The following is a 26,059-nucleotide window of genomic DNA, read 5'->3' as shown; positions in this document are numbered from 1 at the left end:
AGTTTGGAGAACTACAGGATGACATGGTTACCCCAGTGTGGGTACCTCCGGCCTGAGCCAGCTCCCTGGCTGCAGGATTGCCGAGCCTAGGGCTTGGTGCTGAGCAAGTTATTTCCTCTTTCACAAATACTCTGTACCCTTCTCACTCGAAATGCAAGCTTGCTTGCATGCGTGCCAAGTTGCTTCAGTCATGTCCGACTATTTGCAACCCCATGGACCGTGACCCACCAGGCTCCTCTGTCCATAGACTTCTCCAGGCAAGAATACTGGAGTCGGTTGTCATGCCGTCCTTGAGGGAATCTTCTTGACCCAGGGATTGAACCTGCGTCTCACGTCTCCTGCATTGGCAGGCGGATTCTTTACCATTAGCACCACTTGGGAAGCCCAAATGCAAGCATGGACCTCCACGATGTTTAAAACCAAACCAAATAAAGGAAGCAAATTCTCTTTCCTTTATTCCTGAGATATCTACCAGAGTCACCTTCTCTGCCTACCCTCTCATTAGCTGCCTTCTTTCTTCTCTTCTTAATCCCTTGTTCAGGATGACTGTAGGAGTAAGACAATAGATCCACCACTCCTCTGAGAGTGCTGGGTCACCAATGACACCCTCACCGCCAAAGCCATCAGCCTTACCGCAGACCACGCTTACGTGCCTCTAGGGCAGTGCTGGCCAGTGGAACCTCCTGTGATGCTGGCGGTGTGCTATTTTCTGTCTCCCAGTACCTGGCCACGTATGACCATGGTATGTTTAAAATGTGGCCAGTGTGACTAAAAAACTGAAATTTTATTTCATCTTGGTTAATTGAAGTGTAAATAGTCACACATGTGGCTTGTGGCTGGTATATAAGGTCAGCTCTAGTTCTTGCCCTATTGCTTCTGTCCATTTCTTTCTGGAATCCCAGTTTTTCTTAGCCTTGGAGGCACAGCATTCTTCTGGCTTTCTGTCAGCTCCTCTCACTCCTGTGCCCACTAAAACAGCACCCCCGAAGGGTGTATGTTCACTCTCTGCCCTCTTCTCTTGGGTTCTGAGTGTAAGACATGTGGACGTGACCTCCAGCACTTTCTCTAGCTCTCATTCTTCTTGCTGGCTTCAGACCACTCTTTCCAGCCGAAGCCTGGGGCTGCCACGTGGGTGTTCTGCAGCCAGTCACCTTGAATTGACCGTGACCCTAACTGAAATCACTATCATTTCCACATCCACTAGCCCGCTCCCCTCCCTCTGGCTCTGCTGTTTCCTCTGACAACCGTTGGCCTTTCCTCTCTGGCATCACCGGTGACATGCATCCTTCTCGGTGTCGTTCACTCCCTCACTCTTTTAGAGTCTTCACATTCCTCTTGCACAGCCCTCTGCATTCATTCTCAAGGGCTTGCCCTCTTTTAATGATTCTAAAAGCACATGCTGCTGAAAATTTGCTACATTCAGAAAAACACGAAAAGAAAAGAAAACTTGCCTGTGATCTGAACCACCCGGAGACCCATGTACATTTTTTATTTTTGCGGGGTAGGGGGGCAGTTGCAACTTCTCACATGTGACCTCTCGTAACCTCTTGCCTGGATTACTGTGGCTCTAAACCCTCAGTGTCTCCCCAGTCTAATCCACTGCTATTTCCCCAGGCATGAGTCTGATCATGTCATTCTTCTATTCCGCTCGTAAATCTCCAGAGGCACCCAGTTGTCTGTTGAATTAAATTTGTCCCCACTGATGAGGCATCATGCCAAGCTGACCTCTGTTTTCCTAGCTTTCAATGGCTCCGTATGGGAAAGGTTACTGACATAACACAACAAGAAACACGCTCAAAACAGGAAGTCATAGTATCAGTTTTGCTTGTGACTATGTACCTGTTTAATTTGGCTTACATTTATTAGTCATTTTTGTTTCCATTCTTTTTTTTCTAGAAAACAAAACTTCAAAGTCATTACCTTTTAGATTGTGGTAGATAGCTGTATTGTACCAAATTTCACTTTTTTCAAAATAAAGAAATGCTTTTTCCCATATTATCATAGTAACTAAGATAGTTGCTATTTCCGGTTCTATGTGTATTTCCTAATTATTCAGCAGAACACCTTATAGGTTTATTTCCTTTCTTGTGCCCTTGGAGAGGACTCATACCCAAAGCTGAGAAACACTGGCTCTCTCTGCCCAAGAAACATCATTCCTGCTGACTCTTCATATCTCGAGTCAATTCAAAATGAATCAATAAACGTGGATTGCACTAGAAGAAATGGATTCTTCCATGGGCTGAAGATCTTCTGGATGTTCTTAGAAGTTGGGGTCTTTCTAGCAAATGAAATCTGGTCCCTTGACAGAAGGCCATGTTGTTTGTGTCTTGAGCACCCAGCAGAGTTGACCCTGGCCTGGCCAATGACAGTGACACATATCTCACTTGCTCTCTGAGCACTGGCGTAGCTGTATCCTCATCGATGTTCAGGAGGTTTTGTCCAGGAGAAGAAGGAGGACAACTTCATCGAGTTTTGTTTGGTGGCCTGAAATTTAATCTTGTGCTTATTGCGAATGGATCTAGCCCTTAATGAATTCTGTCCTTGGCTCTATCTTATTTATCTTTTAACAGCTCCCTGGCACATAGTAAGCAATTAATAAATGGTTGCTATTATTAGGATTATGACTAAAGAGAGGTCTCCACAAACAAATTCTTTGTCACTGTCTTTTCTCCTGCTCCAGACTGAGGTTCCCAGCTGCCCATGAATGTCATACACGTTTGCATCTTTGCCTGTGCCATTGTAGGTTCTGCCAAGCATGCCTTTCCATCCTCTTCTCCTCTTATTAAAATCCTATTCACACATTTCAGGCCAGGTGGATGCCTCTTCCTGGCATGAAACTTCCTTCATTGGAGCCGGTTGCCTCTTCCTCTATGCTCTGTGTGGTTTCCATGTACCACTCGCTGCCCTGTGTAGTAAGCTGTTATCTTGTAGTGACTTCAGTTTTTTTACATGTCCATCTCTAAATTCCTCTTTTGAAGGTGGTGGAGACCATTCATAACATTTATGATGCCCACTGTGGTGGCTATCATAGAACCTTGTGTGTAGTTCAGTTAATCCATGTTTGTCTGGATTAAGCTACGATAGAAATTGCAAAGCCACCAGCTCTTCACTGGACATTTTCTGTAAGATTGGAGCGAGGCCCACAAGCCCTAGCTGCACATTCTGGAAACATCCTCACTGTTCCGCTGCTGGGCTCTGGGCCGCTATAGACTTTGGGCTTGGGGGCAAACAAATGACTTGGATGTTGGACTCCAGCCTGTTGAATTCCTTGCTGTATTTGCAGAAATTTCTAAGAATCATAATAATTCTGTTACTATGGTCAAAAGTCAGAGGTTCCTATTTCCTTTTAGGGTCCTGCAAACTACTTTTCTCAAAAATGAAATGATAAAGAGAAGAGGAATGATTCTTATCCATGTAATTCGCCTTTGCTTTTGTGAAAAGGAGAGCCATGAAACAGAAGGTTTCTGAATGCCTTGGTTTCCAAGAATGCTGGAGTGGGTTGCCATGCTCTCCTCCAGGGATTCTTCACCTGTAGGATTGAGCCCAGGTTTCCTGCATTGTAGGCAGATTCTTTACTGTCTGAGCCACCAGAGAATCCCCTATCTGTAAAATATAGAAGATAATTGTACCGAATTCTCTGTAAAATTGTACCCCAAAATCTGTAAAGTTAATATGACCAACCTAAACAGCTATTAAAAAGCAGAGACATTACTTTGACAACAAAGGTCCATCTAGTCAAAGCTATGTTTTTTCTAGTAGTCATGTATGGTTGTGAGGGTTGGACCATAAAGAAAGTTGAGTACTGAAGAATCGATGGTTTTGAGCTGTAGTGTTGGAGAAGACTCTTGAGAATCCCTTGGACTGCAAGGCAATCAAACCAGTCAATCTTAAAGGAAATCAATCCTGAATATTCATTGGAAGGACTGATGCTAAAGCTTAAACTCCAACACTTTGGCCACTTGATGTGAAGAACTGACTCATTGGAAAAGACCCTGACGCTGGGAAAGATTGAAGGCAGGAGAAGAAGGGGATGACAGATGATGAGATAGTTGGATGGCATCACTGACTCGATGGACATGAGTTTGAGCACGCTCCAGGAGTTGGTGATGGACAGGGAAGCCTGGTGTGCTGCAGTCCGTGGGGTTGCAAAGAGTTGGGCACGACTGAGCAACTGAACTGAACTGAAATTGTACCCACAGTCACAAGATCTTGTGAGGGTTAAATGAGTTTATACATATAAAGTGTTCAATAATGTGGCTTTTATTATATATATATATATATATATATATATGCTCAATAAATGCTAGAAATTTTTATTTTGTTACTGCTGATGCACTGATGAACTTGTCTAATAAATAATCTTTATGATATTGCCAGCACTAAAGAGATAAATTTTTAAGTTCACCTAAACTACTTTTCAGCCTGAAGAGATTTGAGAAATAGTTCAATAATCTCAAATCTTTTTTTTTCTCTTTTTCTTTTAGTATCAACTTTATAATACTTTATAAATTAATTTTCATATGGAGCCATCCTTGCCTTCCACATCTACATAGCATCGGGTTTATTGTAGAACGTTAACAACTTGGTTGACGTTCACAGTTGATTGTAGGTATTAAATAATAAATGAATTTGTTGTTCAGTCACTAAGTTGTGTCCAACTCTTTGTGACCCCATGGATTACAGCACACCAGGCTTCCCTGTCCTTCACTGTTTCCTGGAGTTTCCTCAGATGAATGTCCATTGAGTCCGAAATGCTATCTAACCATCTTTTCCTCTCTCATCCCCTTTTCCTTCTGCCCTCAATCTTTCCCAGCATCAGAGTCTTTTCCAATGAGTCAGCTCTTCACATCAGGTGGCCAAAGTATTGGAGCTTCAGCTTCCCCATCAGTCCTTCCAATGAATATTCAGGGTTGAATTCGCTTAGGATTGACTGGTTTGATCTCCTTAAAAATAAGTGTGAATGGAAAGGGATAAACCTACTTCTTACTCCTGCAGTGCTATAATTCTTGAGGGCCTAAAATTCCAGTTACATGGTTATTATAAAGCAATGAGTCTAACAATGCTTTTCCTTCTGTCTCACATTTCAAAGGAACATGTGTCCAAAGGGCCTTCTTCTCCCTTGATGATCTTGACATTGTCACTTTACACCCAAGTGCAAAACTGTGACAATACCTCCTGCCCCAGCCGCCAAAAGAAACATAGAAGCGCATCACGGTAGAAAAGGGAGAATGGCCCCTTTGTGGTGACTGGCTTGGAATTATAAAATATTTTTACTTCTCCCGTAGGAGATGGCTCGTGGAAGAGAGGAGACAAACACGACTTTGAAGCTAAGCAAGCGTACTCATCCCTCCAAACAATCACTCTACTGAGGACAGTGAAACCTGAGTTTGAGAAGTTTTCCATGGAGGTGAAAAGTTCTGTTGAGAAGCAAGGGCTCAGTGAGGAGGATTACGTAAGTGCTTGATTAGGAGCCTAGACCTTCAGCATCCCAAAAACAGTTGTCGAATTAAATCAGATGTGATAAAGCATCCCGTTCTGAATCATTCAAAGATTCCTAGGTTCAGGTCTGAATGTCACTGTTGCTCTCTGTGTGTGTGTGTGTTTTTTTTTTCCTGGCCAACTTTCCTCTCCTCCCCATTGGGCCCCCATCACCCCACCCTTCACTTAAACTTTTCCAACTGCTACAGGAAGAGAAATTGCTTTCTGTACTTTGTGGTCATGCTAAGCAGAGGTCTGGAGACTTCCTTCACCTCTTCTGCTAGCAGCATGTTGGGGGAGAAGACAGATGAAGGATTGCCAAAGTTTGGCATGCCTCACTTTTCCAAAGCTTGGTGGAGAGAGGTATTTTGGGTTTTAGAAGGCTCCTTCTTTTGGCAATCTGTCTTAGCTTCGTGGCCCTCCTGCTTCTCTCGCTTGTGGCCTTGTCGTTGCCTCTTTCCGCTGCTGGCTGTTTCCTACTGGAGTATACCAGAGCATCCCACTTCATTAGTGTGGTTGTTACTCATGCGTCTTCAAAGATGCACTTTCCAGCTCTGGCTGGAGTCTAGAGCTCAGGCCAGGCTCAGGATTAAGCAGCTGGACTTTTCACTGTGTGATCCAGGGCAAATTCCTCAGTCTCCCTCATTCAGATGAGGGTGGGAGGATCATAGATAATCTAGCTGAAGTCTTTATCACTGTCTGGTCAAAAAGTTGAAACTAAATGAATGGTGCCTCTTTTGTACTATTGCCATAAGCTCATACTCGTCTTTGTAAGAATTTGCTATCCAGTGACATACAAAGGGTCTTATAAACAGATATTAATGTCTTAAATGCCATATATATACATGTATATAACACATCATTTAAAATATCTTTTGATTTTCTAAATCAGCACTGTCTTCTAGATATGTAACGTGAACCACAAGCATAATTTAGTCACATGTGAAAAAGTTAAAATCAGGTGAAATTAATTTTAACAATACATTTTATTTCACATATATAAAAATATTTCAACATTTAATCAGTGCAAATTATGATTGAGATTGTATATATTTTTTCTTATATAAAGTCCAGTATGTATTTTGCCCTTGCATGCTAAATTGTTTCAGTCATGTCTGACTCTTTACAACACTTTGGTCTATAGCCCTCCAGGCTCCTCTGTCCATGGGATTCTACAGGCAGGAGTGCTTGAGTGGGTTGCCATGCCGTCCTCCAGGGGATTTTCCTGACTCAGGGATTGAACTCGCATCTTTATCTTGTGCATTGGCAGGCAGGTTCTTTACCACTAGCATCACCTGGGAAGCCCATTTACCCTTACAGAATATCTTAATTCAGCTAAAGTACTTGACTGGTGGCTGCCATATTGGACATCATGGTCTGAATTATGAAAGAAGTAGGGTTTTTGTAATAGAGAGGGGGCTTCCCAGGTGGCTCAGTGGGTAAAGAATCTGCCTGCAATGCAGGAGATGCAGGAGACCCGGGTTCCATCCGTGGGTTGGGAAAATCCTTCGCTGTAATGACTGCAACACAGTAGTTACATTTGGGAAAGCCACCTCACCTCCCGGGCTTCCCTGGCGGCTCAGATGGTAAAGAATCTGCATGCAATGAGGGAGACCTGGGTTCCATCCCTGGTTTGGGAAGATCTCCTGGAGAAGGGCATGGCAACCCACTTCAGTATTCTTGCTTGGGGAATCCCCATGGACAGAGGGGCCTGGTGGGCTACAGTCCATAGGGTTGCAAAGAGTCAGATATGACTGAAGCGACTTAGCACTCAGTAACAGAGCCCAAGTTTTTTTTATAGAAACCTATGATAGTTTTGTCATCATCAGAATCCGTTGCCCCAGGAATATGGAAGGACACAAATGGCATCATGATTCCTTTAGTAGTTCTGCCAGAGGTGGTCTGTGTCAATAGTGAAAACATCCAAGTCTTTTACATATGCCATTATAGGTTAGTTTGGTTTACTAAATTCATATTAATTTTCTGCTTCATATTAAAAACTCAAAAATGGTGTCATCTTGTCCAATGACAAATTTTGTCTTCTTCCTGTAGTTGTTGAAGTTCAAATATTTCAGTGTAGGTTGGCCAACATTGATGATATTCAGTGGGTGAAAGTTGGCATTCCAGTGCTCCACCAGGTATATCTTCTTGATCATTAGTTATCCTATGTTCAGAATATTAAATCTTATTTTAATGGTGAAGTGAAAGTGAAAGTTGCTCAGTCATGTCCGACTCTTTGCAACCCCATGGACTATACAGTCCATGGAATTCTGCCAGGCCAGAAGACTGGAGTGGGTAGCCTTTCCCTTCTCCAGGGGATCTTCCCAACTCAGGGATTGAACCCAGGTTTCTATTTTAAAGGTAGTCTGGGCAAAATCTTCTTGAAAGTTGTACCTACCACAGAGATCCAGAATATATTCCAATCAAAGACTGCTGCTTTAGAGATTATTTGTAGTTGTAGATTATACCACTGTTTTCCTTTGGTAGTGGGGTCATTAAAACAGATTTTATTTTTTTTTTTGATACTTAGCATTGGTGTTTGTTTATTTTTGCCACACCATGCAACATGTGGGATCTTAGTTCCCTGACCAGGGATTGAACCTGTGCCTGATGCATTGGAAGCTCTAGGTCTTAACCACTGGACCACCCTGGACCTTATAAGTAGATAAAAATGGTAATGTAAAGTAGAAATCGGAGCTCCTCCCATGACTTTGTCTTTCTAGCTATGAGTGTTTTAGCTGTGCTCCCTTGAGTGTCATTGCAGATGTTTGTCGGGTTAGTTTAGACAGGTGGTTGTGATGAGTACCGTGAGGGAGGGAGCTATGGGGCCTGACAGAGGTTAGAGCTTGATCTCCTGCAGGAGATACTGGCGGACTAGTAAGACATGGTGGTCTTCATCCTAAGGCTCAGCTCTTTCCTGGGTCTGTTTCTCTTGTTTGTGCTAATGCGTTGTCTCATCTGCTTACTTGGAACTTCTGTTCGTGACATTCGTCACGAGTTTTGCAGTCTTGGCTATTGATCTCAAACCCAGCAGCTTTGGCGGACTCTCTTGATTACTTCTGAATTTTTACTGTGCATTTCCTAAGCAGTCACCTGAACTGGGAATGCTAACAGTTTTGTTTCTTTCTGATTCTTCTTCCTTTAACTATGCTTAAGAGCATACTTAATTACATAAGTATTCTGAATTAAAATTAAGTAAAGTTAATTGAATAAAAACCTTTAAGGATACTGGCTAGGATCCCAGTGCAGTATTGAATATAAGTAGTGGTAGTGGGCGTCCTTGCCTTCTTCTTAACTTTAAAATGAAGAGTGTACCCGGGAGAATATTTTGGCAAGATCTTTCAAAGTTCAAAGGCACATACTTAGCAAATTTGTATCTAGGGATTTATCCTTTAGCGATGTAAAGCCCTTGGAACAATAAAGCAGGTGCTGAAGTATAAGCACTGGCATTATAATTGTACCAAGTATTCACTGCAGCATTATTTGTTATGGCTGAAAACTGGAAACAGTCTAATTAATTGCCCATCAATAAGGGACTATTTATATAAATTATAACATATGCATGCAATGGGATAGGATGGAATTGTGAAAAATAAGGACAAATCTCTGTGTACTCAGTGGAAAAACCAGCGTGATATGTTAAATGATAACAGCAAAGTACAGAATAGTGTGTAAATAGTAAAAAAAAAAAATGAAGAGCCTATAACACATTTCATATCTGCTCATATCACCATTCAAGTGTGATTTTGGGAAACAGTGGAAGTTCTCTTTTATTTTTATTTGTTGGTGAGTTCTGTTTTGGCAAAATGATGCCCTTTATTAGGATAACTGAGATAAAAATAGCACAGAAAACATCAAGATCCACGTAATGTAGATTAAGGAAAAGACCTGGATACAGATTTTTTTTAAATTGAAGTATAGCTATTTGCAGTGTTATATTATTAATTTCTGATGTACAGCAAAGCGATTCTGTTAAACGTTAATAGAGATTCTGTTATATATGTTATATATATATATACACACATTCATTTTCATACTATTTTTGATTAAGATTCCACAGGATATTGACTATAATTTCCTGTGCTATAGAGTAGGACGTTGTTGTTTATCCAGCCTATATATAATAGTTTGTATCTACTCATCCCAAACTCCCAGTCCCACTCCTCTATCCCTCCCATGGCAAACACATCTCTGTTCTCTATGACAGGACACACATTTTCATTGTAGGCATTATAAACTGTTTCATATCCCTGATTCCATGTTATGCATATTAGCATTGTGGTTGTCATATTGGCATGTAGTTGGCATCTTTGGAAGGTTTGTGATGTCAAAATGCAAAAATTTGAAGCTTTAAAAATGTTATAAGGCTATATTTAAATATTGGAAGGATGGAGATGCAATACAATAATCATTATAAATTTAAAATAAAATAATTTTATTTTATTTTAAAAATAAATAAAAAATTTTAAATAAAATTATTATTATATATTTTAAACTTACCAAATTTTATTATCAATGTGATTGTTTCTCCCCTCTCTCTTTTTCTCTCTTTCCTTCTCTCTCTCTCCCTCCATCTCCAACTCTTGCCTTCTCTTTTTTTAAAGTGACTTTTTAATTGAGATAAGAGCAAATTTACATGTAGTTTTAAGATGCAATACAGAGATATTCCTTAGATATAGTGCCTAGTTTTCCCAATTGGTAGCATTTTGGAAAATTTCATGCATGATCACAACCAGGTTATTGACACTGATAACAAGGCACTGATTTGACTCAAATTTTCTCAATTTTATTTGTACTTATGTGTGTATATACACATGTGTTGGTATAAGTTCTGTGCAATTTAATCACCTGTGTAAGTTGAGGTGATTAAATTTTATCAAATACCTTTTCTACATCTGTTGAAGTAATCAGATTTTTTCTTTATTCTCTTATAATGTGGTGAGTTGCATTACCAGGGTTTTCCCCCCAAACCCCAGTTTTATTGAGATATAATTGACATATAACAGTATAAGTCTAAGGAAAACATAAGGATTTGATATTTGTGTATATTGAGAAATGATCACCACAGTAAGTTTAGTTAACACTGAACACCTGGAATAGTTACAAAATTTTTTCTTGTGATGGAAAATACAAAAACTATTCTTTTAGAAACTTTCAAATTTATAATACAGTATTGTTGACTATGGTCATCTTGTATATCACATCTCCAGAATGGATTTATCTTATAATCGGAATTTGTATCATTGGACCTCCTTCATTACTAGAGTTTTTAAATTTTAATAATTGCCACACAACCTGGAATAATATTTCTGCTCTCTCTCTACATCAAGTCTTGAACTCTTCTATTTCCTGGTTCTTATCTTGGAGAATATAATCACAGTTGAACCTATACACGTTTGTCAGGGTGGAGCTTTCCAGGCCATTGGCAGCTTGTAGACTAGCCTTTCTGGGTCAGAAGTTCACTTATGTCTCACTTACCTCTGGTGGGTGGTTGGGTAGGTATATGTGTGATATGATGGAAAATAGGATTGCTCAGGGTTGGGCTGTTGTTGGGGCTTTGGGTGTTGTGTGTACTATAATTGTCTAGTTATTAGCACTTGTATCTTAGGACATTGTCTCCACCATCCCTATGGGTGGTACAATAGTATTTACTTATTTATTTTTTAGCTGCACTGGGCCCTTGTTGTAGAATGTGGGATCTCTAGTTGTGGCATGTGGGTTCTTAGTTGTGGCAAATGAGATCTAGTTTTTTGACCAGGGATTGAACAGGGCCCTCTGCATTGGGAATGTGGATTCTTAACCCCTGGACTGCCAGGGAAGTCCCAATAGTATTTTTAAAGTATATTTGTTCTTTAACTAGTGAATCTGGTGAAAACCTAATCTATTTGATGCATCATGTTTTAATAGGGCCCATTATATTGGGAGACAGTATAGTGTTTAAATGTGCCGGTTTCCTTTTCATAGACCTGGATCTGCCTCTCAGTGTTTTTATTTTGAGCATGTTTCTGAAACTGTGCCTTAGTTTTCTGACTATAAGGTGGAGATAATAATTTTTAACTGACAGGTTAAAAGAAGTTCAGCATTGTATATAAATATTTAAATATATTTAATACAATGCCAGGCACTAATATTCATTGGATGGTAGTCATCATTTCTCTTCCTTTTGCTTTTTATATTCCAGAGCAGTGTAATCCATGTGTTCTGGCACATAGTGTCCTCTTTAGCTCCCCTGCTTATCCTTCAGATGTTAACTCAAGTACCACTTTCTCAGGACATTTTTCCTGATACTCCAGACTAACTCATGCAGTCTGCTCCTCAACATCATAGCCTGCCTCTCTGGTTGTAGCCACATGCCTGTGTGTGATATTTTTAAATTACTTCTGACTTCCTCTACCACACTGGAAGTTCCATGAGAGCTGTTTACTCTTGCCTCCCCCTTACTATATGCTTGGCACTTAGGAAGCAGCCAGTAAGTTATTATTGAACCAGAAGACTTCAGACCCAGCCCTACAGTGGTGAAGACTGAAGCCCTGGGAGGTGAAGTGTGTGCGTGCGCTTTGTGGCTCAGTCGTGTCCAACTGAGCCTGTAGACCGTATAGATCATGACCCTGTAGACCATAGGCCGCCAGGCTCCTCTGTCCATGGTGATTCTCCAGGCATACTGAAGTGGATTGCCATGCCCTCCTCCAGGGGATCTTCCCAACCCAGGGATCAAACCCAGATCTCCCACATTGCAGGCAGATTCTTTACCATCTGAGCCCCCGGGGAAGCCCAGGAGGAGGTGGCTTTCCCAAATGTAACCACTGTATTGTAGTCAGTTTGGCACTGTTGGGTGGTGACAGAGTCCCATGCTTAGACCCTAGCAGACGCATAGTGCCAGGAGTTCAAATCCATTCCTGTTGTGGGAGATGGTATTGGGGGGGTTAGTAGTGGGTTTTTATAGTGGGGATTCTGAAGGCCATCTGAGGGGGCATCAGAAATCTAAAATTAGCAGTGAAATCCCATGGGAGAGGCCCTGTAGTATCAGTAGAGCTTCCAGCCTGGCTCAGACAAGTGCTCGCCAACTGTCTGTCTAGCCTTCTCTGGTGGTTTTTATTGGGTTGCCCACATGTGCAGTGGCTCTCACTCAAGGGTGTCTTAATGGAGCTGTTTGGCTTTTGCCACCGAATGGTTCCAATTCTAGAGCACTGGTATTTGGTTTTAGAATGCGCTGTGTGTTGGCCAAGCCCAGATTAGTGGCGTCCCCTGACTCCCAGTCCAGTGACTTTCTTTTTCCACTACATCAGTCTGACCTTTTTAACAACATTGTGCCCAATACGAGGGCAAACCCATGACCCAGAGATTAAGTGTCTCAGACCCTACAAGTGAGCCTGGCAGGCAGCACAGGCAGGAGCGCTTCCTTCCTTTCCTTGCACCCTGCTTGCCCAAATACACACTTTTAAGATATCAGTGTCTCTTTACTCTTTCACACACTTGACAAAGTCTGATCAGGACTTGGTTTTCTCTCCATCTGCTGGGACTTATTTCGCATGTTTTCTTCTGCAGTGTAAACCATCATGTCCTAAGTCATCAGAGGCTGTTTATTGAGCACCCCAGGGAGCATGGCTGTGAACTTGATCCTGGACCATGTAATGGTCCCATCTTGGGTGGGATCTTCATCACCTAAAAATACCTGAGCAAGGATATAAATATCCATGAGCTCTGGGAGCCTACAGAGCCTGCAGTTCCTGTGCCAGCACGGACGTAAAACATCATTCATTTCAGTGTCAGCACTCTAACACACCGATGGCATTCACACAAGTCTGGACAGTTTATCTTGTAGTAGACCAAATGTGGCACATGTGTGAAAATATCCATGTTTCAAGAGAAATGAAAGCAAACACAGTGGAGTGGGTTCACTTAGTTCTCTAATAGGAGGCTCGTTCCAAATTCATTCAACTTTCATGACCTCTTTACGTGGATGACTTAGGGTGCATTAACTCTTTATAATTATGTACAAAATTTTGTATGTAAGTGCACATGTGTATATTTCTCTTAAGAAATAATGTACCCTTCATCTGACTTTTAATGGGATCAATCTCACAAAAAGGCGAGAATCATTGAATTAGACAAGGGGTAGTCAGCATATCATTTGATGTTATTGTCCCAAACCCTGTTTATTCACATGGATAGTCTACAGTGTTGTGTAAGCAGGGCTACATTGAAAAATCACTCCCTTGGAAGAAAGTGAAGAGACACCTAAATGCCCTAATATTTTTTAATCTTATTCTGAAACCATTTGTTTTATTCCTGAGATGGAAGAAGGAGATACTATTCATTTGATCATACTTTCATTCTGGACTAGGGAGTCAGTCTGGTCTTTACACCTACCAGTGTTTTCACATCTTTAAGAGGTAGACTTAAATTTGTCCCAGCTACTATTTCTCAGTTTAGACTGAGCCAGTGTTGGAGACATCTTTTCCCCTCTGGCAGCCACTCTGACTTCTCGGTCCTGTAAATCCCACTCTTGGCTTCGCCCCATTCTCCTATTGTGTTTGGCACTTCTGACACCCATTCACTGGCTGGCCCTTTAACAGTTGGCTCTGCTCTTGGGTGAAGCTCACCCTCTTTCCTTGATGTTGTAGTTGTTTAAATCAAAATAATACATGGATTTCTAGATTGCGTGCAATGAAAAAAGACCCGCACTGAATTAAAAATAAATTCGTAGTACTCTTAAGATAAACATGAGTCTCCCATTCTGCTCTACTCCACTCCTGACACCCATTCTTTTAAGAATTATGAAGGCCATAATTCTTAATGTTTTGACTGGTCCCTGCTGTTTCCCTTTATATTTCTAAACTAGCTTATTTATATTGATGTTTTTAATATTAAATTTTTTGATATTATTTTACAATTTCTTAAAATGGAAAAAGATTTAACTCCTTTATACACTCTTCCTCCACCAATACTACCCATCTTGCCAATGTTTTATGGCATAATTTTTAGTTAAAGTTATAGTCACAGAATAAAATCTGAAGAAAGGCTAAAAAATAGAGCTTTTCTTATTATGACATACATATAAGTGTATATAAATATGTGTGTATTTACAACAGAATCGTGTAGTATTCTGTGATTAATTATATTTCCTTTCCGATGTAGCTTTTTGTTTTTTCTGGATTTTTGGTTTTTTATTTACTTCCATGTAATTCTCACTATTTCATTCTCATTCCTTCATTCAAAATTTTAAGAAAATGCTGTTTCCTTTTTTTTTCCTATTGTCTTCCTGCTCTAGTTTAGAGTAACTGCTGTCTTTAATATCAACCTTTAGTTCTCTCCTTTACCAGATCCTTCTTTTTCTTAGATATCACATCTTCTTTGTTGAATTTCAACTTAGTTTTGAAGAACAAAGAGAGTATGAGTGGAAAAACTTTTCACACCTTGCATGCAATTAGAAAATATTTTTTATTGTTATATTTAATTGATTACTTATCTGGATATAAAATTGTAGTTTGAAGATTATTTTCTCTTAAAATTTTAGGGTCATCGCTCTATTTTTTTTTCCAGATTTTGGTATTATGATTCTGATTATTTATCTCTTTCATACTATTTTCTTTTTCTCTACTTCTAGAACTGTTTAGTACTTTCTCTGTATCATTGGTTGAATCAGTTAGGATCTAGTCAGGAAAACAGAGTCTACACAAGGTATTTCAACAGAAGGAATTTAGTAGGAGAAGCTAACTTTATTTATTTATTTTTTTAATCTTTTTCATTCAGAAGACATTTTCTTTTTTTTTTTTCATTTATTTTTATTAGCTGGAGGCTAATTACTTTACAACATTGTAGTGGCTTTTGTCATACATTGACATGAATCAGCCATGGATTTACATGTATTCCCCATCCCGATCCCCCCTCCCACCTCCCTCTCTACCCGCTCCCTCTGGGCCTTCCCAGTGCACCAGGCCCGAGCACTTGTCTCATGCACCCAACCTGGGCTGGTGATCTGTTTCACCCTAGATAATATACATGTTTTGATGCTGTTCTCTGAAACATCCCACCCCGCCTTCTCCCACAGAGTCCAAAAGTCTGTCTGTACATCTGTGTCCTTTTTTCTGTTTTGCATATAGGGTTATCATTACCATCTTTCTAAATTCCATATATATGTGTTAGTATACTGTATTGGTCTATATCTTTCTGGCTTACTTCACTCTGTATAACAGGCTCCAGTTTCATCCATCTCATTAGAACTGGTTCAAATGAATTCTTTTTAATGGCTGAGTAATATTCCATGGTGTCTATGTACCATAGCTTCCTTATCCATTCGTCTGCTGATGGGCATCTAGGTTGAGAAGCTAACTTTAAAGTATAAGAAAAGCTAAGATGCCAAATAGAAGAGTAAGGCAAGCCAGCGATTAGCAATGGCAAAGAGCCATTACTGCTTCTAGAGCTAGAAAGATCAGAGAAAAGACAGCTTTATCAGGAACCCCAGAGTTAAGGCTGCTCATGAGAGCGAGAAGCAGGGAAGAAGCATAGCCCTGCCAGAGAGGCTATCGGAGGCAAAGAGAGAGGGCGTGCTATCCTGGCTCTTCCCTCCTTTCTGGCTCTTCTACCAGTGCTTCTTGTTGGCCAGATGAACCAAGAATAAGCTGACGGGGAAATGCAGCTTGGACAGATCACCCTTCTATGATATAGAACAGAGCAAACAGATGTAGGGAGGGGAATGAGTTGGAGATCTAATAGGCAGACAGTTGGCTCACTGGTGTTCTGAAATTTCACAATGGTGAGTTTTGGTGTGGGTCTTTATAAATCTGTGCTAATCACTATGTTTGCTCTTTCTGAAAAATTTTAAAGTTGGATGTCAGGTCTCCTCAGTTGATTCTCTAATTTTCTCTTTTATTTTTCAACTCTGCCAGTTTCTTTTATTTTCTGAGATGGCCACAAATTTATCTTCCAATCTATTGAATTATTAATTTTTGCTATCAAAATTTTAATTTACAAGACCTCGTTTTCATTCTGAATGCCAATACACTGACCTTGTTTCCTGGATGCAATATCTTTTTTTTCCTGAGTATACCCTTTCATCAGTTCGAGAATATACTTCTTTCACATTTTAACTTATCTAAAGTTGGGATTCATTTTATAATTGGTGGGCTGTCACAATTTTTTCTGTCTAAGGGCAGAAGGAAGGCATAGGAGAAGGAACTGGCAACCCACTCCAGTGTTCTTGCCTGGAGAATCCCAGGGACAGAGGAGCCTGGTGGGCTGCCATCTATGGGGTTGCACAGACTCGGACACTGCTGAAGCAACTTAGCAGCAGCAGCAGTAGCAGCAAGGGCACATAAAACAAAGGTGCTTCTTGTAATTGCAGGCATTTCATATTTATTGATATTCTTAAAAGTTTTATTTCCTGCATTGCCCATTTCTTTCAAGTTCTTTTTAAAATATTAATTTTGAATTCTTTCTATGTTATAAGCTTTTCTTAAACTGTTGGTAATCCTTATCTAAGTTCTGTGTGCATGGGAACTTGTCTAGTGGTAGATTTTAAAGTAGGGTAATAAGATGTCAAGTTGGTGTTTTCAAAAGGTCATCTCAACTATGATTATGTGGAGGTTGTTTCTCTTAGGCTGGTCAGTTTCAATAAATAATTGTTCTCCGAATATCTTCTTGAGAGTCTTAAGGCTGCCCTACATTCTGGCAGCCTAGAAAGGGGGGACTCTCACCTTTAGGACTGAGGACTTTTCACTTATACCTCAGTTTTCAGCTGTGATTATACCCTCCTGGTAGACATTCTTTGCATCAACATTTGGGAGTGGGGGATCTGACATTTAAGTGTTCTTTGTACAGATTTTCAGCTAATCCCAGTATTTCCCACCCCATTGCATCCCTGCCTCCAGAGGTAACTAGTGTCTCCAGTTCTAGAACCTCTAGACTGGAGTTCTTTGCTTCTTGTTGGAGTTCCCTGTCATGCTCCCCCACACACTTGGATTTAGGGTTCTCAGGTCTGTTGCGTTACTTACCCCTTTTCAACTTTCAAAATTTTGTCAACTCTCCTCATCCACTGTTTCCTTCCTATATTCTTTGAACTTATAAATTTACATCTTAAAAATGTCATCATCATTTTAGTGGGGATTTTGTATGTATGGTTAAATGGTTGTGACTACCAGAAATGTCTCTAGATTGTTGAATTTCAACACCATGCAAGGAGGCAGAGATGGTGGTGCCATCCTATTTATTTTTGGAAGTAGTGGTAGTTGTGATAATCTCATTATACTCAAAGCAAAGAAGGGAGGGGAAAAGAGAGAGTGTGTTTCTTTTGGTCCAGAATGCCCTTGCTCCTTTAGAATAGTTTCTCTTCAAGTGGCTACTTAATCCTGGTTTATTAGCTCAGTGCTTACTTTCTTACCCTCACAGTTATGCCTGTGCTCTCTGATTCTTGAAAAGCAACTATACAGAGGCAATATACATTAACAATACCACATACTCACTAAGAAAGGGGCTGTTCTTTTCCAGTTTTGTCCTACTGATGTAGGAAGACTTCATTTTACTTTGTGTCCAGGGCTGTTTCCTCTAATACAGCTCTTGTGCCAGTTTCATTTGAAAAAGGAACATAGATAAGAATGTTGTCTAGGAATCCTGATGCCAGCACAAGTAGAAGTCTAGGTTTTAAAGTAGATTTTTAAAAAGCTAAGTTGGCTGACTTTTAAAGTTAAGAAATGGGATATTTACGTAAAATAACTTGTTTTTGTCCTGGTGGGTTATTTGCAACTTATCATGATGCAGTGGTAGCAGTTTTACATCTTTCGTAGAATCAGAAAAAAAGTTGAAAACATTGGAAGACGTAGACTTGTTTAGAGGGTTCCGACTTGGGATTCAGTCATCTTCCAATGCAGCCTTGGGTAGTAGAGACCATGTCCTCTGTACAGAATATGTTGGGCTTAGACCTGGTGGCTTAGACGGAAAAGAATCAGCCTGCAATGCGGGAGACCTGGGTTCGATCCCTGGGTTGGGAAGATCTCCTGGAGGAGACCGTGGCAACCTAGTCCAGTATTCTTGCCTGGAAGAATCCCCATGGACAGAGGAGCCTTGCAGGCTACAATCCATGGGGTCGCAGAATCAGACACGACTAAGCACAGTATCCTAGTGATCTCCAATGTTGCAGGCAGCATTGTTTTAGACCCAGAGGCAATCCAGCTGGGAAAGGAGCTGTGGAAGAGAAGGCTGACCCTGGACCTGGGCTGAGAAAGCCCTTGGCTGGGTCTCTTCACTTCTTGGGGCTTCCTCTGTTGTAAGACCAGAGATTTGGGGCCACCATCTCAAGGCGCTTTCTCATTCCTAGGTTTCTATTATTGTATGTACAAAGTGTTTTTCTAACTTTAGTGTTAATTTAGAAGTTGTACTTCATTGTCACTATCTGGGTATGGAATTATTACAATAAAGCATTCTGCTGCTTATAACATTACATCATAAAAGTCTCTTGGAGATTTTCATTACTCCAACTTTAAAATACAAATGACCAACTTTTCTTCAGCTCCAAACTGGTCATCATTCTGCATTCTGAAACCATTTGTATGTGCAAAACTCATATTTGTATACAAAAATTAAGTAATTGCAATGTTCTGCATCCAATTTGCATTTGCAAGGATCCAGCTACAAGTGTAGTTTTGCAAACACAAAATTAGAGCTTAGTTTTTAAGAGTGGATTAGAAGCTTTTTTTCTAAAAAAGTATTTTTCCAATTAATCTCAGAGACGGTTTTTTGACGCTGTTGTCAAAGAAAGGCGTAGTTATAGAGAAAGTGCAAAGTCCATTTTTTTTATGAATTAATGCTGCATCCTTGGTACTCTGGTTTTCAAATTCAGTTTCATACTTCTTAATGCAACCTCTGTTTTTGACTTGCTGTAGAATTTGGTAAATGCTGTTTTTATTCCTAACCAGGTATTCTGAGCAGGGGGTGATTTTATAACCTTGGATATTTGCTTGTTTGAGGTTAGCAGGCCACCCATAGCTTGTTTTTTCTCCTTATTTAAGAGTTGAAAATGTAACTAATTAAACAAATATTCCGCCCATATCCGATGGCACAGCAGTATTGTTAGGGAGGTAGGATGTGTACTGGGCAATCCCTCTCTCCCAGGTCTCCCTCTGACACTCAGAAACGAAATGCGGGCCTGGAGTCTATACCTTATCTAGCCACAGTATTCTAACAGAGATAGGGTTTAATAAATCATTGTTTAGATAGGCCAAGCATTGCATTTTGGAAAGTCCAAGATGTTGAATAGTACACATGTTATTTCCTTCAATGAGAGGAAAGCCCAATAGTAAATCTGTCTAATCCAGCTTGTGTTTTGACCCTGGTTTTGCACAGAGGCAGTGTGGGAGGTGACATTAGTTGAGAAGTTATCAGTTCAGCAGTAAAATTTTGGCCAGGCCTTTCCCCTCCTCTTTTCTTAAAGTGAAAGTGTTAGTTGCTCAGTCATGTCCCACCACCAGGCTCCTCTGTCCATGGAATTCTCCAGGCAAGAACCCTGGAGTAGGAAGCCATTCCCTTCTCCAGGGGATCTTCCCGATCTAGGGATTGAACCCAGGTCTCCTGCATTGCAGGAAGATTCTTTACCATCTGAGCCACCAGGGAAGCCCTTCTTGTCTTGTATATCATTTAATTGGAACTGTATACTCTCACTGAGGTTCCCAGGTGGTGTTAGTGGTAAAGAACCCACCTGCCAATACAAGAGACACAAGAGACATGGGTTTGATCTCTGGGTCGGGAAGATCCCCTGGAGAAGGGCATGGCAACCCACTCTAGTATTCTTCCCTGGAGAATCCCCATGGACAGATGAGCCTGTTGGGCTACAGTCTGTAGGGTCTCACAGAATCAGACATAACTGAAGCGACTTAGCTGGCATGCATGCACACACTCTCACTGAAATGAGTTAGCTCTTCAGTAAAACCAATGAAAGAAGAAGAAAAAAAAAAATGCAGCCAAGGCAAGCAGGATCTGCCCTACTTCTGGTAAGAGTATGCACAGGCCGCTTTTGTGTCTACCAGCGCTGCCTCAGAATAGAGGACCTGCCCCACACTACCCCGCCCTGTGCCCTCACCCCTTCCTTTCAAGTCAGCCAGAGAATAATTTGTTGAAATGAAAAGAACCTTTCAGGCACTGGAGGGCTCTGCTAATTGTATTTGAAAGAATAAGAGCAAACCACAAGTTGACTTTTTTTTTTTTTTTACAAGTTGACTTTTAACAACAGAAAAATAATGCGTTCACATGCCAACATATCAACAAGATTAGTTTTATTAGGAAAATGTAATCAGGCAGAATAAGGACGCCAAGAGGAATGGCTTATTAAAAGCCATTCTCTTTTTTCTTCTAGCTAAAGAAATTATCAGTCAACTTTGAAACACATTTAAGTAAAGATGTCCTAAAAAAAATCACTTTTTTCCTTGATATGAAAGAGAAAATGCTTTAAAATTGTCTTTCTGTAATTTTAAATAGCTTTAGTTGTGCTACTAAATATTAGAATACTAAAATATTAGAATTAGAATATTTAAAAAAGTTGGGGCTCTCCTGGTTAAAGCATTTTTATTTGATTGTAAATAGGCATTCATCTGCTTGTGATTATTCTCACATATTGGCATATGTGGATCTATTCATTGCTGTTGAACTGGTGCAATTGGCAAATGTTCAAGGAAGCTCCGCAGCACCTAGGAGAAATGTTTTTTCCACGCAGTAGACTTCATTTGGACCTGTCAAATGACAATCACTGCATTTTGTTTTTTACTGTTATGTGCAGTGATGCAATTTTAGTTAGAAAGGTATTTTGCAATAATGGTGACAACAGACTCAAATATGCACAACTAAAGCAGCAATGCTGTGTGGAAATATGTTTCACAACGAAGGCCAAGCTGCTTTCCTTTGTTTTTTTCCCTGAATTGTCACTGAATGGAGTAGAAGGGCCAAACTCTAAAGTGGAAGCACATTCTTCTTTTTTTTAATTTAAAAAATTCTTTATATTTAATCGAAGGATAGCTGCTTTACAAGATTGTATTGGTTTCAGCCGTACATTAGCAGGAGCACATTCTTTCTAGAAGAGTCAAATCACTTAAACTATGGACTAGAGACACATTGCCAGTTCAGTTTCCAGAAAGAACATATATCAGTGTGAAGAAGCACGGAGGCAAAACTGCAGAGGAAGAAAGCTCAGATTTCTGTTTTCTGCCTTTCTCTTCCCTTTTGATGTCTCTGTGCTCTGGGGGTCTCAGAGCCTCAGCATCCCTCTTTCTCTACTTGGTGAGGAACTCATTTCCACACAGATATTGAGGGGTCAGTAGATTGGCTTTATTACCAGGATATTTCATTTAAAAGAGGAAGCTGGAAAAGGAAGAGAACGTAAATGAATCTAAAGGTGATATTTTGCTTTTGGGTGGAGAGATGAGCGAGTCTTTCAGCTGTCAGGGTTTAGTTTTTCTACAAGAGAGCTCTACTCAGGAAACATTTCTTTGGTCAGGCCACCCTGTGGCTGGATCAATGTGGTGCTTCCTGAATGGTAACTCCTTTACATGAAGCTTAGCATTTTATTAATAGAGCAGCAGTCAAAGCACTGCATTTCATATAACTTGACAGGAACCAGGAAGGAATCTCCTGTGTTCAGCCTTGCAACTTGGAAGATGGGAGGCCAACAGGCCCCTGTCAGCTTCGCTAGCTACTGCACTGACAGAAAACTCTGGTGTTTGATGCTGGCAGCAACCACAGGTTCTGGAAGTCCTCGGGCAGAGTCTGTTTGTAAGGCCTGGCCACGGATGCTGCTGTCCCTGTTCGTGGATGTGGCGGAGGAGTCCAAGGTCGTGGCTCAATAAATGTTCATTGATGGGCATAAAACAATGGATGACCCCGGGGCATGCCACCTTGGGTGCCAAAGACTTTAATCTGTGAAAAGGAGAAAACTGCACCGAGTTGCTCTTGGACGTTGTGAAAAATGATTGTAAAAGGGTTTTAGAAGCTTAAGCATTTTGAGTGATGGTGTCCAAAGAAAACAGACCCAACCGCAGAGAGCAGAGCATCCCCGTGGCCCTGTAAGCAGTGTTCAGCAGCAGTGTTAAATGGCACCCTTTTTGGGTCCAGCCAAAAGAGAGGAACTAGAATAACATTGCTGGGGGCTCAGCCCTCATTCTGGTTATGAAATTTGAAAGTGACTTAAGCTGTAGGAAATTATTTTGCATTAGTCTTTATCATCTGATTTCCCCCTGGAGTGAAATTGCTTCATTTTATAAGGTTCTAAAGATCTTGCTCCCACAGTCTGCAATTTAGAGGTAGGGATTTTGCGTGCATGCTCAGTCATGTTTGACTCTTTGCAAAACTTGTACTGTACCTGCCAGGCTCCTCTGCCATGGGATTCTCCAGGAAAGGATACTGGAGTGGGTTGCCACTTCCTCCTCCAGGGGATCTTTCCAAGGTAGGGAGGAAGTGAGCAAACGATTTTGTGTGTGTTTGTATAATGAGCAATTTAACAATTGGCATAAATTTGGGACCTGTGTTATTTATTTCCTTTGCCCAGTTATCTCTGTGTGGGATAATTACTAAATCACTGCAGTCAGCCAGCTGTGTTTTCATCTTATCCTTAAGATCTTAAAGAGATTTCATTTTTTTTTTTTTTTTTTAGTAAATAGTCCTACATCAAATTGGCACTCTAATTTGCCCACCGTTGCCCTACAAATCATAGTCATTTCAATTTGGGGCCATTTTTTTCCTTTGTAACTCAACAGTGACTGAAATCTACTCAACAGTATGTTTATGGTAACCATATGTCTAAGAATTCCTTGGGTAGCACAGATTTCACATATAGCTCATGTGTTATCTATTTGCACATGTGTTTTTGTTGATCACTTGAAGTTGCTTATTACCAGGCATACAGTTAAAAGCCTGCAGATGGTTGTTGATTGAATGCCCACCACTGCACGCTTACTGAGCGCTTTCTTCAGACAAGGCGCTGTCCTGTGAAGACAGTTCAGCACTTGTGTGGGTGGCTCTTGAAGGATAGGTAAGAAGAGGTGGTACAGAAGAGCTTCCTCAGAGAGACCAATAAAGGGAATCCCAGCTTAGAAATAGCATGCAGTAGACACATCTAGGGAATAGTAAGCAAAATCACCTGGCTTGAATGGGGGGGATTTTGTCGAGGAGGGTGTTTGGAAAGGTCTTTCTTCTTTGAAAGTTTCTCCTCCCGTGGCTGCCAAAACACCATGTCTAAGTGGTCTGCCTATGTTGTAGACCTTCCTGGTCTCTTTTCATGACTCTTCTTTTCCACTTGCTCCACAAATATTCATGTTTCCTAGGTTCTTCCCTTGGCTCTTTTTCTCTCTCAAAATTTCTGGGCAGCACATCTATTCACCTGGGTGAGATGTTCATCTCGATGTGGATAACACCTACATTTCTATCTCCAACTCTAGCCTTTCTCGGTGTGGCAGGCACCCAGTTCCAGGTGCCCATTGGCAGCTCTGCCTGAATAATACCGTGTCTATCTGTCTCATCCTTTCATTCCGAATTGCTCCAATCTGAGCTCTGCTGAACCAAGTGTAGAAGGGGAGTCAAGCAGGATGGAAGTTTGAGTTCAAAGAATCTGTTCTGCATGCAGAAGAAAGTAGGAGACTGTAGTCAAAAAGAGTCAAAAAGTGATTGTAGTCAAAAAGAGATTTTCAAGAATTTTGAAAGTGGAACAGTACTAGGTGATGATAAGATCTAGGGTTTTGATGCTCAAAGGGTGGTCTGTGTCCCAGGGCACCAGCATCACCTGGGAGATTGCAGAAACAAGGAGCCCCAGTACTCTGTCCCTCAGGCCTATGGAATCAGAATCTGCATTTGAACAAGATTTGCAGGTGAGCTGCATGCACAGTTCTCAGAAACTTTGGTCTAGGGTATGTGCCTGAGAGTGAACTAAGGAAGTTCACTGAGGAAGTCAGTGGAGTGGAAATTCATCATATAATGGCAGTCAGGGAACCAAGAGCCTACAATGTTGAATGAATGGATAAAGCACAGGGACATTGAAATGGTTCGGTATGAGTGCAATAATGTGGGTGGAGAGGAAGAATTTGAGCTGACTGCCAGCCTCCTCAATGTATTCATTATGCTCCAGAGTGAGGGAGGGTCCTTGCATCGAATGACAGTGATATTTGATGTGGGATTTTTGACATCTTAGTTCATTTAGAACAGAGCCTCTGATTAGGATCTTTCCCCTTTTAAGTTCTGTTGCTTAGTCACTATGTTGTCTCTGACTCTTGCAAACCCATGGACTGTAGCCTGCCAGGTTTTTCTGTCCATGGGATTGCCCAGGCAAGAATACTGGAGTGGGTTGCCATTTTCTTCTCCAGGGGATCTTCCTGACCCAGGGATTGAAGCTGTGTCTCCTGCTTGGCAGGTGGATTCTTTACCACTGAGCCACCAGGGAAGCCCCTTTAAGTTCTATGCTTCAGGGCTTAAAAAATATAGCAAGTTCTTATATAACGGTGAATTGACTTTACAAGCAGTGGGCTTATACAAATTAAGCCTTTTGATCAACTTACTTTTTTTTTTTTTTTAAAGCAACCCTGGGGCTTTAACAATCTGGTATCCAACATCACCATCCCTCCTACTTTTGATTCAGTTTTCCTGACAGTTAATTAAAAATGTGTTTGCTGGGGCAAATTTTTTCTTTCTTTTTTTTTCCTCTCCTGATACACATAAAACATCTTGGAAATCTTATACATGTTAGAGAACTCATATTGGTGTTCTATCCTTGGGTGTGGGTTTGGTCTTTAAGAAGGTGCTTTGCTTGATAGACAAATCAACACTGATGATGAAGGTCATGATTTGGAGTCAGGAAATTTAAGTTCCAGTCGCAGCTCTATCCTTACTATCTGTGTGATGTTGAGTGAATCAGGCAACTATTATGGCCTTCAGTTTCTCATTTACACAATATGCTGGTTGGATTATATGAGCTCTGAATTCCCTCTGAATTGTAAACTTGTGATTCTGTAATTCTTTCAGGCTGTTGGGAATGCCTATGAGGTTAAAATAATGCATCTCCCTAAGATATGTGCTCAGGAGTCTCTCTTGTATTGTGACCAATATATTTATTAAGCTCAGTGTCATTCTATCCGTGATTCAAAATCAAGACACATCTGCATCTAGAATACTCTGAATAGTTTTGGTAGCTTTCTTAGGAGAAATGAGTCTCCTCACAGAAGCAGAATATGTTAGCCCTAAATATTTTAAAAAAGAAAGAGTATCTTTTAGTTGCCCAATTAGGTGAAATAGTTTTCTTATGAAATAGACTGAAAAAGATCAATCTCTTCAAAATGTTGCACGATCCAAACTTGTGAAGACTGTGGGGCATTTCTTGAAATGTGAAGACTTAACTGAATTCTCAAAACTGTAGACCTGAAGGGATACTTTCAGGATAATTACAAGGAATGACTATTTTTCCTGGTAGTTAGTAAGCATATGAAACTCATTACTTGCCTAGTTTCCAAAGGCTGTCTTCACATGGGTTCCAGAATGATTTAGATGAGTTCATTATGATGGATCCCAAATGGGATTCAGAGCGTGTTGATCTTTTGGTGTGAAGCCCCATTCTTTAGAG

At 40.7% G+C, this 26,059-nt stretch overlaps 1 protein-coding gene across 2 annotated transcripts in view; it reads left to right on the top strand.

The window, feature by feature from the left end:
• The window catches only part of NPR3 (natriuretic peptide receptor 3), a 72,157-nt gene that overhangs the window by 19,616 nt on the left and 26,482 nt on the right, over positions 1-26,059 (top strand). For both annotated transcript variants that reach the window (XM_043488404.1, XM_043488405.1), the window contains exon 3: positions 5,286-5,452. In XM_043488404.1, the coding sequence (XP_043344339.1) occupies positions 5,286-5,452 (167 nt within the window). The remainder of the gene's footprint in view (positions 1-5,285; positions 5,453-26,059) is intronic.

This window comes from Cervus canadensis, chromosome 16 (assembly GCF_019320065.1).
Source record: "Cervus canadensis isolate Bull #8, Minnesota chromosome 16, ASM1932006v1, whole genome shotgun sequence".
Lineage (NCBI taxonomy): Eukaryota > Metazoa > Chordata > Mammalia > Artiodactyla > Cervidae > Cervus > Cervus canadensis.
This window is presented reverse-complemented; position numbering and strand designations above follow the sequence as displayed.